The 14,580-nt window shown below is 63.4% G+C and overlaps 1 protein-coding gene across 9 annotated transcripts in view; it reads right to left on the bottom strand.

Moving 5' to 3' along the window:
• Positions 1–332: 332 nt before the first annotated feature.
• Positions 333–14,580, bottom strand: part of MTSS2 (MTSS I-BAR domain containing 2) — an 84,397-nt gene continuing 70,149 nt past the window's right edge. For 3 of the 9 annotated variants that reach the window (XM_077830801.1, XM_077830802.1, XM_077830807.1), the window contains exons 11-15: positions 7,659–7,733; positions 7,195–7,260; positions 5,455–5,631; positions 4,895–5,060; positions 333–1,682 (exon numbers count right to left, since the gene is read on the bottom strand). In XM_077830801.1, the coding sequence (XP_077686927.1) occupies positions 910–1,682; positions 4,895–5,060; positions 5,455–5,631; positions 7,195–7,260; positions 7,659–7,733 (1,257 nt within the window). In that variant the 3' untranslated portion in view covers positions 333–909. Of the gene's footprint in view, positions 1,683–4,894; positions 5,061–5,454; positions 5,632–7,194; positions 7,261–7,613; positions 7,734–14,580 lie in introns of all 9 variants that reach the window. The other 6 variants (XM_077830805.1, XM_077830809.1, XM_077830806.1 and 3 more) reach the window with 4 other exon arrangements.

Here is a 14,580-nt window from a genome sequence, read left to right as displayed (position 1 = left end):
GTAAGCAGCCCCAGGGCAAATGCGGGCTGTGAAGCTGGATGCGGGAAAAGGTAACTCTTGAGCAGGCCGGTTCCTTTAAACTACCAATGCTGCTGGTTGCTAGCAGAGCTGTAGATGGGCACCCCTACCCCTGCCTTGTCACTACATGGCTAGAGACCCACACAAGCAGTCTAACCTCCTGAGAAACACAGGTACCCAAGACCCCTGGCCTGAGGTCTGGGCAGAGCCGGGGAAGTCCTTCCACATCTCAGCTACTCAGGAGGGGAAGAGAGCCTGGCTTTTGGTACAGTGCCAAGTTTTCAACCGGAGACTATGAAGTGCTAGCCCCCAAATCCACTCCCAGGGGGCACACGTGTAGGGGCAGCTGCTCTGCCAGCAAAGGCATATTGGGGAGGCAGTGACATCCAGAGGAAGAGGAAGGAGGTGGCTTGTGGGAGAACAGCAGCCAGCAGTCCTGGGCGTTGTGTGTGTGTGTCTGTCTATCTGTGTGTGTTCTTTATACTTATTATGTAGCTGCTTATTTGAGTCCAGGTTTGTGCTCCCCCTCCACCCCCCGCAACACACAGTGGGGGTGGCCCCCTCTTGTAGCGCTGCCTCCTGCTGGCAGCAAGGAGTCTTTAACAGCCAGGAGCAAGGTGTGGGGAGGGGATGGGGAACTAGGAGGAGCAGAAGGGCGTGAGAAATGAAATATAAAATAGGCTCCAAAACCAGTTCAGTGCCTCCTAGGCGGCGCCTTGCAAGTTTGTTAGCGAAGACTTTTAAATTTCCATTTAAATCTAAACTCGTCTCTAGCTCCATAAAGTGGCTTTGCCTCAGTGATTCTTTATTGGATTGATTTCTCTTCTGTGCTCAGTCCGGACCCTGTGTTTGCTCTCTTCCCATGGGATGCGGTGGGTGGGGGGAGTGTCATCACAATATCCGTGGGGCGGATCTGTCGTTGGTGATGGTCCTGCGCAGGCGTACCCCGCGCCGGATGGCTACCAGCATGTCTTCTGCAGGGGGGTCGCTGGAGGCAGCTGGGGGCAGAGTGGGCATCTCCACTCCAGGGCCAGGGACAGAGAGAGCAGTGGGGAAGGGGAATTGGCCCTCACCCAGGGCACGGGCACTGGCCACCAGCTCGCCAATCTTCTCCACCAGGCTGTGCCGGTTGGCGGCCAGCTGTTGGTCCTCCTCTTCCTCCGCAGAGAGGTGCTGCCCTGCGCCCGGGTACACCGAGATCTCCATGGCGTTGCTACCCCAGGCTGTGTTGGGGAGGCTGAGCCTCTTGGGCGAGGCTTTGGCAAAGTCCAGGGCGTTTGGCGAGGCGTCGTCGGCGTAAAATACACACTCTTCACTGCCCACCCGGGTGGGCCCTGTGTAGCCAGGGGAGTCTGGAACCGTGGGGGTCTTCACCGGGACGATAGGGGGCCGGATGGGGATGGGCCCGGCGTTGGAGAGGGTGCGGCGCACTGAGGGCTTGGTGGAGGGCGTGCGGCGGATGGTGGCCACGCCAGGGGGGGCACTAGCCGGCAGGGGGGTCCCGGTGGGCAGCCCAGCAGTGGAGGCGGGGCGCTTGGTCTGGATCATGCGGCGGTAGTTCTGGGCGATGTTGCTGTTGCGCGGGATGGTGGAGGATTTGTCAAACTCGCTCTGGCTGTCGCACTCCACGTCTCCGTTCACTGAGTAGCAGTCGTAATCCGAGCCTGGGGGGCAACACGCAGCGTCAGCCACCGCGACCACCGCACGCAACGCAGTCGCCAACACCACACAGCGTCAGCACGACACCCGCACCACCACCGCAACCACCACACAGCGTCAGCGCGACACCCTCACCACCACCGCAACCACCACACAGCGTCAGCACGACACCCGCACCACCACCGCAACCACCACACAGCGTCAGCGCGACACCCTCACCACCACCGCAACCACCACACAGCGTCAGCACGACACCCGCACCACCACCGCAACCACCACACAGCGTCAGCGCGACACCCGCACCACCACCGCAACCACCACACAGCGTCAGCGCGACACCCGCACCACCACCGCAACCACCACACAGCGTCAGCGCCACACCCGCACCACCACCGCAACCACCACACAGCGTCAGCGCGACACCCGCACCACCACCGCAACCACCACACAGCGTCAGCGCGACACCCGCACCACCACCACAACCACCACACAGCGTCAGCGCCACACCCGCACCACCACCGCAACCACCACACAGCGTCAGCGCGACACCCGCACCACCACCACAACCACCACACAGCGTCAGCGCCACACCCGCACCACCACCGCGACCACCACACAGCGTCAGCGCGACACCCACACCACCACCGCAACCACCACACAGCGTCAGCGCCACACCCGCACCACCACCGCGACCACCGCACAGCGTCAGCGCGACACCCGCACCACCACCGCGACCACCGCACAGCGTCAGCGCGACACCCGCACCACCACCGCAACCACCGCACAGCGTCAGCGCGACACCCACACCACCACCGCAACCACTGCGCGCAACGCAGTCGCCAACACCACACAGCGTCAGCGCGACACCCACACCACCACCGCAACCACCGCGTGCAGCGCAATCGCCAACAACACACAGCGTCAGCGCGACACCCACACCACCACCGCAACCACCACACAGCGTCAGCGCGACACCCACACCACCACCGCAACCACCGCGCGCAACGCAGTCGCCAACACCACACAGCGTCAGCGTGACACCCGCACCACCACCGCAACCACCACACAGCGTCAGCGCGACACCCGCACCACCACCGCGACCACCACACAGCGTCAGCGCGACACCCACACCACCACCGCAACCACCACACAGCGTCAGCGCCACACCCGCACCACCACCGCGACCACCACACAGCGTCAGCGCGACACCCGCCCCACCACCGCGACCACCGCACAGCGTCAGCGCGACACCCGCACCACCACCGCGACCACCGCACAGCGTCAGCGCGACACCCGCACCACCACCGCAACCACCGCACAGCGTCAGCGCGACACCCACACCACCACCGCAACCACTGCGCGCAACGCAGTCGCCAACAGCACACAGCGTCAGCGCGACACCCACACCACCACCGCAACCACCGCGTGCAGCGCAATCGCCAACACACAGCGTCAGCGCGACACCCACACCACCACCGCAACCACCACACAGCGTCAGCGCGACACCCACACCACCACCGCAACCACCGCGCGCAACGCAGTCGCCAACACCACACAGCGTCAGCGTGACACCCGCACCACCACCGCAACCACCACACAGCGTCAGCGCGACACCCGCACCACCACCGCAACCACCACACAGCGTCAGCGCGACACCCGCACCACCACCGCAACCACCGCGCGCAACGCAGTCGCCAACACCACCACCACAACCAACGCTATCACCAACACACAACGTCAGCGCAACACACAAGCACAACACATACAATGCAATCACCAAAAACATGCAGCGTCAGTGCGACACCACGAAATGCAACAGTCACAAACACGCAGCGTCAGCGAAACACAGGCAATACAATCACCATCAACATGCAGTGTCAGTGCGACACAGGCCCAATCACGACAACCAACACATGCAACACAATCAACACCACATATCATCAGCATGGCACCCACACACCACAACAACACCGCCAGCAACAACACAACCACATGTGCAACACAATCAACACAGCATCAGCATGACCCCCCCCAACCACCAGAAACACAACACAATCAATACATAGTATCAGCATGCCACACACATGCCACAACCACACCAGCCGCAACACAACCAGAGCCATAATACATGCACCACAATCACCAATGTCAGCATGACACAAACCACAACCTCCAGCTACACAACTATCAGCCACAGCATGCACAACACAACCACAAAACATGAACCAGCAAGACAACCACAACCGCATTACATACACAGAACCACCAGCAACAAAACCATTCCACACACAACGACCACCAGCAACTCAACCACACCACACAGCCAAAACGCTAGCACCTAGAATCAGCATGATCCAAAATACACATCACACGACCACAACATACTATAACACAACACAAACATAACAACCAGACTACACACCACACAATCAAAACATCACACACCATCACATTACACGCAACACAAAACACAAAAATCATACAAAACACACACACCACTTACAACATAGCCACCACACTCCACCCCACAGCCATGGGTGCAAACGTGACCAAAGCCCACCCACCGCACCACAAACCATCATGCAAACACACGCTGGTGGACAAATGGAAAACCACATTTTGCAACAGAGGTTGAAAAAGCGGACGTCATTGTCTCCTCCAGGTTGTGACAAGGAACCGTTTTTTATTTATTCAGTACCAAGGTCACCAAGGAAACCCCACCTCTGGAGGTTTTAAGAGCAAGGAGACAAACCCCTTTGCGGGCTGGTCTCAGTGTGCCCAGTATTTTAGATTCATAGAACTGTGGGGCTGGAAGGGACCTCGAGAGTGCGTCCGTGCATCCCCCCTGCACGGAGGCAGGGGGGATGCACGGACGCACTCTCGAGGTCCCTTCCAGCCCCACAGTTCTATGAATCTAAAATACTGTTTGCAAAACTGGATGTAGAGAATTCCCTGCAGCATGATGGGAACTCCCGGCTCCCTCCCAGCCCCCAGCTCGGCCCCATCCTGCAGCTCCACAGCAGCTCCTGATTTATCCTGCCCCATTTGATCCCTTCGGCAGAAGGAATCCAGTGGCTCCATCCTGAGATCCCTGCAGCAGGACCTGCCACGCAAGCAGCGGATCTCAGTGAGTCCTGGGCATCAGCCCTGGCTGAGCACGTCGCTCCAAGGCCTGGAAAACCCAGCCCCCTTGCCAGCCCGGCTGCATGGAGGCTACCTTGAGACGGGATGGTGTCTTCTGAGCAGGATGGTGTAGTGGTCTGGGTGCTGTAGCCACTGGAGTACTGCAGGGAGTCCCGGCTGCTCTTCTGGTGTTCGAGGCTCAGGCCACGGGTGAGCACCATGGCCAGGTCGCTGGCAGCAGGGGACACCTCCTCACCATGCTGTTGGAGAACCAGAGGGACCCATCACAATCTGCCTTAGCTTCCAGTCAGAGGAGTTTGCTCCTCTCACCCTGGTCTCTGGGCATGACTGGGAGTCAGGAGCAACTGACATGAATATTGCAAGTCGGGCTGGGTTCATCAGCAGCACGGGGCAGGACCGATTCCCAGCCAGCAGGTCTGTGCACACAGATGGGTTTGTAAGCACACGGCCATCCCAGCGAGGGGGAGGGCAGCAAACAAGCCCCAGGGCGGGAGGGCAGGATCGGGACATCCAGGCACTCCCAGGGAACCACGAAGTGAACTGCGCAGGAGCAGAGCTCGAACCCAGCACTCAGTGCTGCAAACAGTCTCCATGGTCCCACGTTGCCCTCCCCTCGCTCCTTAACAGCTGTACCTTGGCGGCGATGGTAGCTGGGGACATCCTGGGCCTGGGCACGTCCTCCAGGTTAATTCCTGGGTACCCCATGCTGGCGGAGCCCATCTCGGCCTCCCGCAGATGCTCCACACGGTCCTTCCTCCGCTGCAGGGTGGTGACCACCGGCTGGTCGTAAGGACTGGCCTTGGACCAATCCTGCAAAAGGCAAGGCAGGCCTGGTAAGACAGGGGGCTTGGCCTCAGGGGGACAGGAACGTAGCAAAGGATTAGTGAGCATGGAAAGAAATAGAGGGGAGAGTGCGGGGGTGGGAGGGAGGGAAGGGTCCTGGTGGTAACACAGAAATGACTGGCTGCAAATTAGCAGAGGCAGAGGCTGTGTGAACCATCATGCCACCACCCTGGATGGATGGGCTGGTATGCCAGGCTCTCGCTTCTTTGTGAACCAAAGCCTCTGTCCGTGGCCACATGTAGAGTACAAAGGCCATGTGTGTGCACGCGTTTATGTATGTAGGTGTGCACATGTGGGCATGCGTGTGTACAGGGAGTCCCGAGGGGGATCTAGCCTGGACCATTCAGCCCAATGCCTAGTAATAACCTCCAGCCACAATCACATCATCATCTGGACAAGATACCAACTCCACCCATTCCTTCCCCACCCATCCTTGCCCATCTCCCTCCTCACCTATCCCCACCCAATCTCCTCCCTGCAAATCCCCACCCATCCCCCTCCCTGGTTTTCTTCCCCCCGCCCCATCTATCTTCCTCCCGGGCACATTTCTATCCATCTTTCGCATTCTTCACCCCCTATTCCTTTCCTGTGTCCCATCTGACCCACATGTCTGCTCAGTCCCTTGTGCTAGCCCCCATTCTATGTGCCCCCTTCCTTGGTGCCACAGAGCCTTTGATTCAGCCTCCTGGCAGTCAGGAAAATGCCTGGCTCTCCCGCAACTCCGCTCGTCTTGGGATCACACTCAAGCCAAGGCTGGGCCCATTTCGGGGCAGTCCCAGGTGCCCCCCCGTCTCTGCTTCCCTCGGAGGAAGAAGACGTGCAGAGAGGATGGCCTGACCCCCAGGCATCAGGGGTGCTGAGCAGCCGAATGACAGGGCCTGGGCTGGAGATCCCAGGGTAAGGGCTGGGAGGCAACCCAAGGCGAATGCAGCCCTGCTTCCTCTCATACGGGAAGCTGTGGGGTGGCCAACTCTGCTGTCACAGCCAAGGAGCACAGCGGGTGAAGCCCCCAGGCCAGTGGGCCAAGCAGCGGGTTTGTCGGCCTGGAGCTCCAGGCTGCTCGGCAAGCGCTGGGGTCGCTCAGGAAGTGGGAGAGACAGACACGGTGTGTCAAGCCAATAATCAACACCTACCGTGGCTCTGCTCATCCCTTACTGGCTCACCAGCGCCAGCAGCATTGGAAATATGGCTGCATGCAGCCTGCTTTGCTTTAGACCCACCGGCCAGCTTCTAGGCCGCAGGTCACGTAGTGCTGGGCTGCCCCGGCACGGCAAGGACCTGTCCCGCTTCTCCACCACCTGGCCTGCCAGCCTCACCCCAGCTGGGCTCAGTGCGGGCAGCATAGCACAGCCCAGTTCCAGCCCAGGGGCAAAGTGCCACCCCTCCCTACGCAAAGCACCGGAGAGTCTACTGCAGCCGCGGGGGAGGGCCTGCCCTAGCCCCCTGCGGGGAGGAGAGACGTGACCCAACGTCTCCCATCTCCAGACCTCTGACAGGGCCTTGCCCACAGACACGCTGGGAAATACACACCAGGCTCAGGCTTCTTCGGGAGCTTCCTTCAGTCCTGGCCACATGAGCTACATTCATAGGTTTCAGCTGAAACACAGCAAGAAACCGGTGGTGAAGAAAACCCTGCACTCACTTCTGTGCCATGTCCCCCCGCAGCCTGGGAGCCGAGCAGCGTGGCAGGCAGGGGGAAGGGAAGCCAGACGCACACCAGGGCTTCAGAGCCCGTGACAAAGCACAAAGCCAGTCGAGAGCCAGGGCAGCCCAGGAGTGGAGATGGAGGGGGAGGAGGGGGGGATTAATGGGATGGGAGGGGTGCGTCTCCCAAGAGGCCCCCAGGTGCCATGCGCTGTGCTGCCCCTGGGGTATCTGCATGGGAAACGTAACCCCAGTGAAGCGAGAGAGATGGACAGAGAGGGGGACGTTGCTGATGAAGGCTTCACCTTTTCACCGCCTGAGCACGCCCCTGCGGTAGAGCTAGAACTAACCGAGGTGGGGGAGCTGCATTCACTAACTGACTGGCAGGTTTCCGAGGCCTCGGAGGATGCGGAACTGGAGGACTTCTGCCATGCCCAGAGTCCGTCAGCGGGAGCGTCACACCAACACAGAGAAGGAAGACAAGAAACCTGGTTACAAAGCCAAAGGCATGCAGCAGGAGAGGAGAGAAACGCGCCCCCCAAGCCCGGGAGCGTCTGGGCCAGCCCCACAGCCAGCAGTGCAGACGCAGCTGGGGTGCCCCAGTGAATGTTAGGTGCAGACAGACAGCCTACAGGCATGCACACGCCCCCTCCTTCCCCGCACGCAGGGACGCACGCCCCCTCCTGCCCCGCACGCACGCCCCCTCCTGCCCCGCACGCACGCCCCCTCCTTCCCCGCACGCATGCCCCCTCCTGCCCCGCACGCACGCCCCCTCCTTCCCCGCACGCACGCCCCCTCCTTCCCTGCATGCACGCCCCCTCCTGCCCCGCACGCACGCCCCCTCCTGCCCCGCACGCACGCCCCCTCCTTCCCTGCATGCACGCCCCCTCCTGCCCCGCACGCACGCCCCCTCCTTCCCCGCACGCAGGGACACACGCCCCCTCCTGCCCCGCACGCACGCCCCCTCCTTCCCCGCACGCAGGGACACACGCCCCCTCCTGCCCCGCACGCACGCCCCCTCCTGCCCCGCACGCACACCCCCTCCTTCCCCGCACGCACGCCCCCTCCTGCCCCGCACGCACGCCCCCTCCTGCCCCGCACGCACACCCCCTCCTTCCCCGCACGCACGCCCCCTCCTGCCCTGCACGCACGCCCCCTCCTGCCCCGCACGCACGCCCCCTCCTGCCCCGCACGCACGCCCCCTCCTTCCCCGCACGCACGCCCCCTCCTTCCCCGCACGCACGCCCCCTCCTGCCCCGCACGCACGCCCCCTCCTGCCCCGCACGCACGCCCCCTCCTGCCCTGCACGCACGCCCCCTCCTTCCCCGCACGCACGCCCCCTCCTGCCCCGCACGCACGCCCCCTCCTGCCCCGCACGCACGCCCCCTCCTGCCCCGCACGCACGCCCCCTCCTTCCCCGCACGCACGCCCCCTCCTTCCCCGCACGCACGCCCCCTCCTGCCCCGCACGCACGCCCCCTCCTGCCCCGCACGCACGCCCCCTCCTGCCCTGCACGCACGCCCCCTCCTTCCCCGCACGCACGCCCCCTCCTGCCCCGCACGCACGCCCCCTCCTGCCCCGCACGCACGCCCCCTCCTTCCCCGCACGCAGGGACACACGCCCCCTCCTGCCCCGCACGCACGCCCCCTCCTGCCCCGCACGCACGCCCCCTCCTTCCCCGCACGCACGCCCCCTCCTGCCCCGCACGCACGCCCCCTCCTGCCCCGCACGCACGCCCCCTCCTGCCCTGCACGCACGCCCCCTCCTTCCCCGCACGCACGCCCCCTCCTGCCCCGCACGCACGCCCCCTCCTGCCCCGCACGCACGCCCCCTCCTGCCCCGCACGCACGCCCCCTCCTGCCCCGCACGCACGCCCCCTCCTGCCCTGCACGCACGCCCCCTCCTGCCCCGCACGCACGCCCCCTCCTTCCCCGCACGCAGGGACACACGCCCCCTCCTTCCCCGCACGCACGCCCCCTCCTGCCCCGCACACACGCCCCCTCCTGCCCCGCACGCACGCCCCCTCCTGCCCCGCACGCACGCCCCCTCCTTCCCCGCACGCACGCCCCCTCCTGCCCCGCACGCAGGGACACACGCCCCCTCCTTCCCCGCACGCACGCCCCCTCCTGCCCCGCACGCACGCCCCCTCCTGCCCCGCACGCAGGGACACACGCCCCCTCCTTCCCCGCACGCACGCCCCCTCCTTCCCCGCACGCACGCCCCCTCCTGCCCCGCACGCACGCCCCCTCCTGCCCCGCACGCACGCCCCCTCCTGCCCCGCACGCAGGGACACACGCCCCCTCCTTCCCCGCACGCACGCCCCCTCCTGCCCCGCACGCACGCCCCCTCCTGCCCCGCACGCACGCCCCCTCCTGCCCCGCACGCACGCCCCCTCCTGCCCCGCACGCAGGGACGCACGCCCCCTCCTGCCCCGCACGCACGCCCCCTCCTGCCCCGCACGCACGCCCCCTCCTGCCCCGCACGCAGGGACACACGCCCCCTCCTTCCCCGCACGCACGCCCCCTCCTGCCCCGCACGCACGCCCCCTCCTTCCCTGCACGCACGCCCCCTCCTGCCCTGCATGCACGCCCCCTCCTGCCCCGCACGCACGCCCCCTCCTTCCCCGCACGCAGGGACACACGCCCCCTCCTTCCCTGCACGCACGCCCCCTCCTGCCCTGCACGCACGCCCCCTCCTGCCCCGCACGCACGCCCCCTCCTGCCCCGCACGCACGCCCCCTCCTGCCCCGCACGCAGGGACACACGCCCCCTCCTTCCCCGCACGCACGCCCCCTACTGCCCCGCACGAACGCCCCCTCCTGCCCCGCACGCACGCCCCCTCCTGCCCTGCATGCACGCCCCCTCCTGCCCCGCACGCACGCCCCCTCCTGCCCCGCACGCACGCCCCCTCCTGCCCTCCACGCACGCCCCCTCCTGCCCCGCACGCACGCCCCCTCCTGCCCCGCACGCACGCCCCCTCCTGCCCCGCACGCACGCCCCCTCCTTCCCTGCACGCACGACCCCTCCTGCCCCGCACGCACGCCCCCTCCTTCCCCGCACGCACGCCCCCTCCTTCCCCGCACGCACGCCCCCTCCTGCCCCGCACGCACGCCCCCTCCTTCCCTGCACGCACGCCCCCTCCTTCCCCGCACGCACGCCCCCTCCTTCCCCGCACGCACGCCCCCTCCTTCCCCGCACGCACGCCCCCTCCTTCCCCGCACGCACGCCCCCTCCTTCCCTGCACGCACGCCCCCTCCTTCCCTGCACGCACGCCCTCTCCTTCCCTGCACACACGCCCCCTCCTTCCCCGCACGCACGCCCCCTCCTGCCCCGCACGCACGCCCCCTCCTTCCCCGCACGCACGCACACATGCCCCCTCCTTCCCTGCACGCAGGGACACACGCCCCCTCCTTCCCTGCACGCACGCCCCCTCCTTCCCTGCACGCACGCCCCCTCCTGCCCCGCACGCACGCCCCCTCCTGCCCCGCACGCACGCCCCCTCCTTCCCTGCACGCACGCCCCCTCCTGCCCCGCACGCACGCCCCCTCCTGCCCCGCACGCACGCCCCCTCCTGCCCCGCACGCAGGGACACACGCCCCCTCCTTCCCTGCACGTATGTACGTACACACATACACACGTTCCTTCCCTGTGTACACGCACACATATCCTCCTTCCCTGTACATACATATACACACAAACACCCTCCTTCCCTGTGTACACACGCACTCCCTGACTACACATACATACTGTGACAAAGTTCCAAGCCTATAATTGTGGGCCCCGTGCTTCCTGGCACATCCAGGGGCCTCAAACTCACTAAGGCCCCAATGTGACCTTCCTTTCACAGCGTAGTGGCCAGAGTCACAGCCTCTTGGGTTACTCTCATCACAGGCCAGCATGGGAGATGGGACGGGGAAACACCCCATAGTCTGTGTTGCTCCGTAGACACAGTTCGCCCTCCTGAATGGACCGAGTCCTGCGTCCCCTCTCAAGGGGATCTCTGTAGAGTATGGGGGCGGGGGGAACCCGGGCCCGCCCTCTACTCTGGGTTCCAGCCCAGGGCCCTTAAGGATAGCAGCTGTTGGTGGGTTTCCCTCCACCACTAAACACTGCTTTGATTCCCTGGGCCACTTCCCCCGTGGTCCCCTCTTCCTAGCTTCATCCCTTCCTCAGGATACAGCAATCCTTCCTCCTCCAACTCCTTTCACCTGGGCTCTCTCTAGGGAACTGGAAAGGAGAGCTTTTAAGCAGTCTGAGTCAGACCTGGATTGGTTCCACCTGTCCCCATTAGCCTAATGACCTTAATTGGTTAATTGGTGTCAGGTGTCTTGATTGGCCTGGCGTCGCCTTTGTTTGGCTATCCAGGGAGCGGGGACCTGCTCACCCTGAGGCTGATATATCTGCCTTCCACCACTCTCTTATATCCTTCTGGTGTGACGCCGTCACAACACACAACACATTAATCCTCCTTCCCTGTACATATGTACACACACGCACGCCCTCCTTCCCTGTACGTACGTACACACACGCACGCCCTCCTTCCCTGTACGTACGTACACACGCCCTCCTTCCCTGTACGTACGTACACACGCCCTTCTTCCCTGTACGTACGTACACACGCCCTCCTTCCCTGTACGTACGTACACACGCCCTCCTTCCCTGTACGTACGTACACACGCCCTTCTTCCCTGTACGTACGTACACACACGCCCTCCTTCCCTGTACGTACGTACACACGCCCTCCTTCCCTGTACGTACGTACACACACGCCCTCCTTCCCTGTACGTACGTACACACGCCCTCCTTCCCTGTACGTACGTACACACGCCCTTCTTCCCTGTACGTCCGTACACACGCCCTCCTTCCCTGTACGTACGTACACACGCCCTTCTTCCCTGTACGTCCGTACACACGCCCTCCTTCCCTGTACGTACGTACACACGCACATCCTCCTTCCCTGTACGTACGTACACACGCCCTCCTTCCCTGTACGTACGTACACACGCCCTCCTTCCCTGTACGTACACACGCCCTCCTTCCCTGTACGTACGTACACACGCCCTCCTTCCCTGTACGTACGTACACACACGCCCTTCTTCCCTGTACGTACGTACACACACGCCCTTCTTCCCTGTACGTACGTACACACGCCCTCCTTCCCTGTACGTACGTACACACGCCCTCCTTCCCTGTACGTCCGTACACAGGCCCTCCTTCCCTGTACGTACGTACACACGCCCTCCTTCCCTGTACGTCCGTACACACGCCCTTCTTCCCTGTACGTACGTACACACGCCCTCCTTCCCTGTACGTACGTACACACGCCCTCCTTCCCTGTACGTACGTACACACGCCCTCCTTCCCTGTACGTACGTACACACGCCCTTCTTCCCTGTACGTCCGTACACACGCCCTCCTTCCCTGTACGTCCGTACACACGCCCTCCTTCCCTGTACGTACGTACACACGCACATCCTCCTTCCCTGTACGTACGTACACACGCCCTCCTTCCCTGTACGTACGTACACACGCCCTCCTTCCCTGTACGTACACACGCCCTCCTTCCCTGTACGTACGTACACACGCCCTCCTTCCCTGTACGTACGTACACACACGCCCTTCTTCCCTGTACGTACGTACACACGCCCTCCTTCCCTGTACGTACGTACACACGCCCTCCTTCCCTGTACGTACGTACACACACGCCCTCCTTCCCTGTACGTCCGTACACAGGCCCTCCTTCCCTGTACGTACGTACACACGCCCTCCTTCCCTGTACGTCCGTACACACGCCCTCCTTTCCTGTACGTCCGTACACACGCCCTTCTTCCCTGTACGTACGTACACACGCCCTCCTTCCCTGTACGTACGTACACACGCCCTCCTTCCCTGTACGTACACACGCCCTCCTTCCCTGTACGTACGTACACACACGCCCTCCTTCCCTGTACGTCCGTACACACGCCCTCCTTCCCTGTACGTACGTACACACGCCCTCCTTCCCTGTACGTACGTACACACGCCCTTCTTCCCTGTACGTACGTACACACACGCCCTCCTTCCCTGTACGTACGTACACACGCCCTCCTTCCCTGTACGTACGTACACACGCACATCCTCCTTCCCTGTACGTACGTACACACGCCCTCCTTCCCTGTACGTACGTACACACGCCCTCCTTCCCTGTACGTACGTACACACACGCCCTTCTTCCCTGTACGTACGTACACACGCCCTCCTTCCCTGTACGTACGTACACACACGCCCTCCTTCCCTGTACGTCCGTACACACGCCCTCCTTCCCTGTACGTACGTACACACACGCCCTCCTTCCCTGTACGTCCGTACACACGCCCTCCTTCCCTGTACGTACGTACACACGCCCTTCTTCCCTGTACGTACGTACACACGCCCTTCTTCCCTGTACGTACGTACACACACGCCCTCCTTCCCTGTACGTACGTACACACGCCCTCCTTCCCTGTACGTACGTACACACACGCCCTCCTTCCCTGTACGTCCGTACACACGCCCTCCTTCCCTGTACGTACGTACACACGCCCTCCTTCCCTGTACGTACGTACACACACGCCCTCCTTCCCTGTACGTCCGTACACACGCCCTCCTTCCCTGTACGTACGTACACACGCCCTCCTTCCCTGTACGTACGTACACACGCCCTCCTTCCCTGTACGTACGTAAACCTACACACTTTCCTTCCCCGTGACACACGCACGCACACCCACTCCCTGTGGATGCACACATGTACGTGCTCACTGCTTATGAACCCCCGCCCACCACGGCACACACCCAACACCATAAATACACTCCTGCACACGTACCCAACTGCACTCCATATACACTTCTCAGGCAGGGACACCCTCCATGTACCATCCAGACACACCCACGCCACCCCCACACAAACATATAACACAACCCCCCCACTGACCCATCGAATACCACACCGGGTACACACATGCCTTGCGCACGCTGCATGTACTCCCCCAGCACACAGCACGCTCACACACACATTCCCTGTACACACTCCCCATCCCTGACACACACAGACAACACGCCATGCGCACCACCCCGTACCCTGTCGCTGCGTCACCCCCAGGCCTAGGCACGATGACACAGCCACAGCACTGGCTGAAGGGTGTGCACGGCGCAAGGGCCGCGGTCTCTCTCCGAAGAGCCTCTCCTGCCTCTCCTGCCGCCTTCTCACGGGAAGGAGGGACAGAGCGGCCCTGCTGCCACTCCAGACCGCCCGCCC

The sequence above is a fragment of the Eretmochelys imbricata genome, chromosome 12 (genome assembly GCF_965152235.1).
Source record: "Eretmochelys imbricata isolate rEreImb1 chromosome 12, rEreImb1.hap1, whole genome shotgun sequence".
In the NCBI taxonomy this organism is placed as follows: domain Eukaryota; kingdom Metazoa; phylum Chordata; order Testudines; family Cheloniidae; genus Eretmochelys; species Eretmochelys imbricata.
The sequence above is the reverse complement of the archived record's forward strand: the minus strand, read 5'-3'. Positions and strand labels throughout refer to the sequence as shown.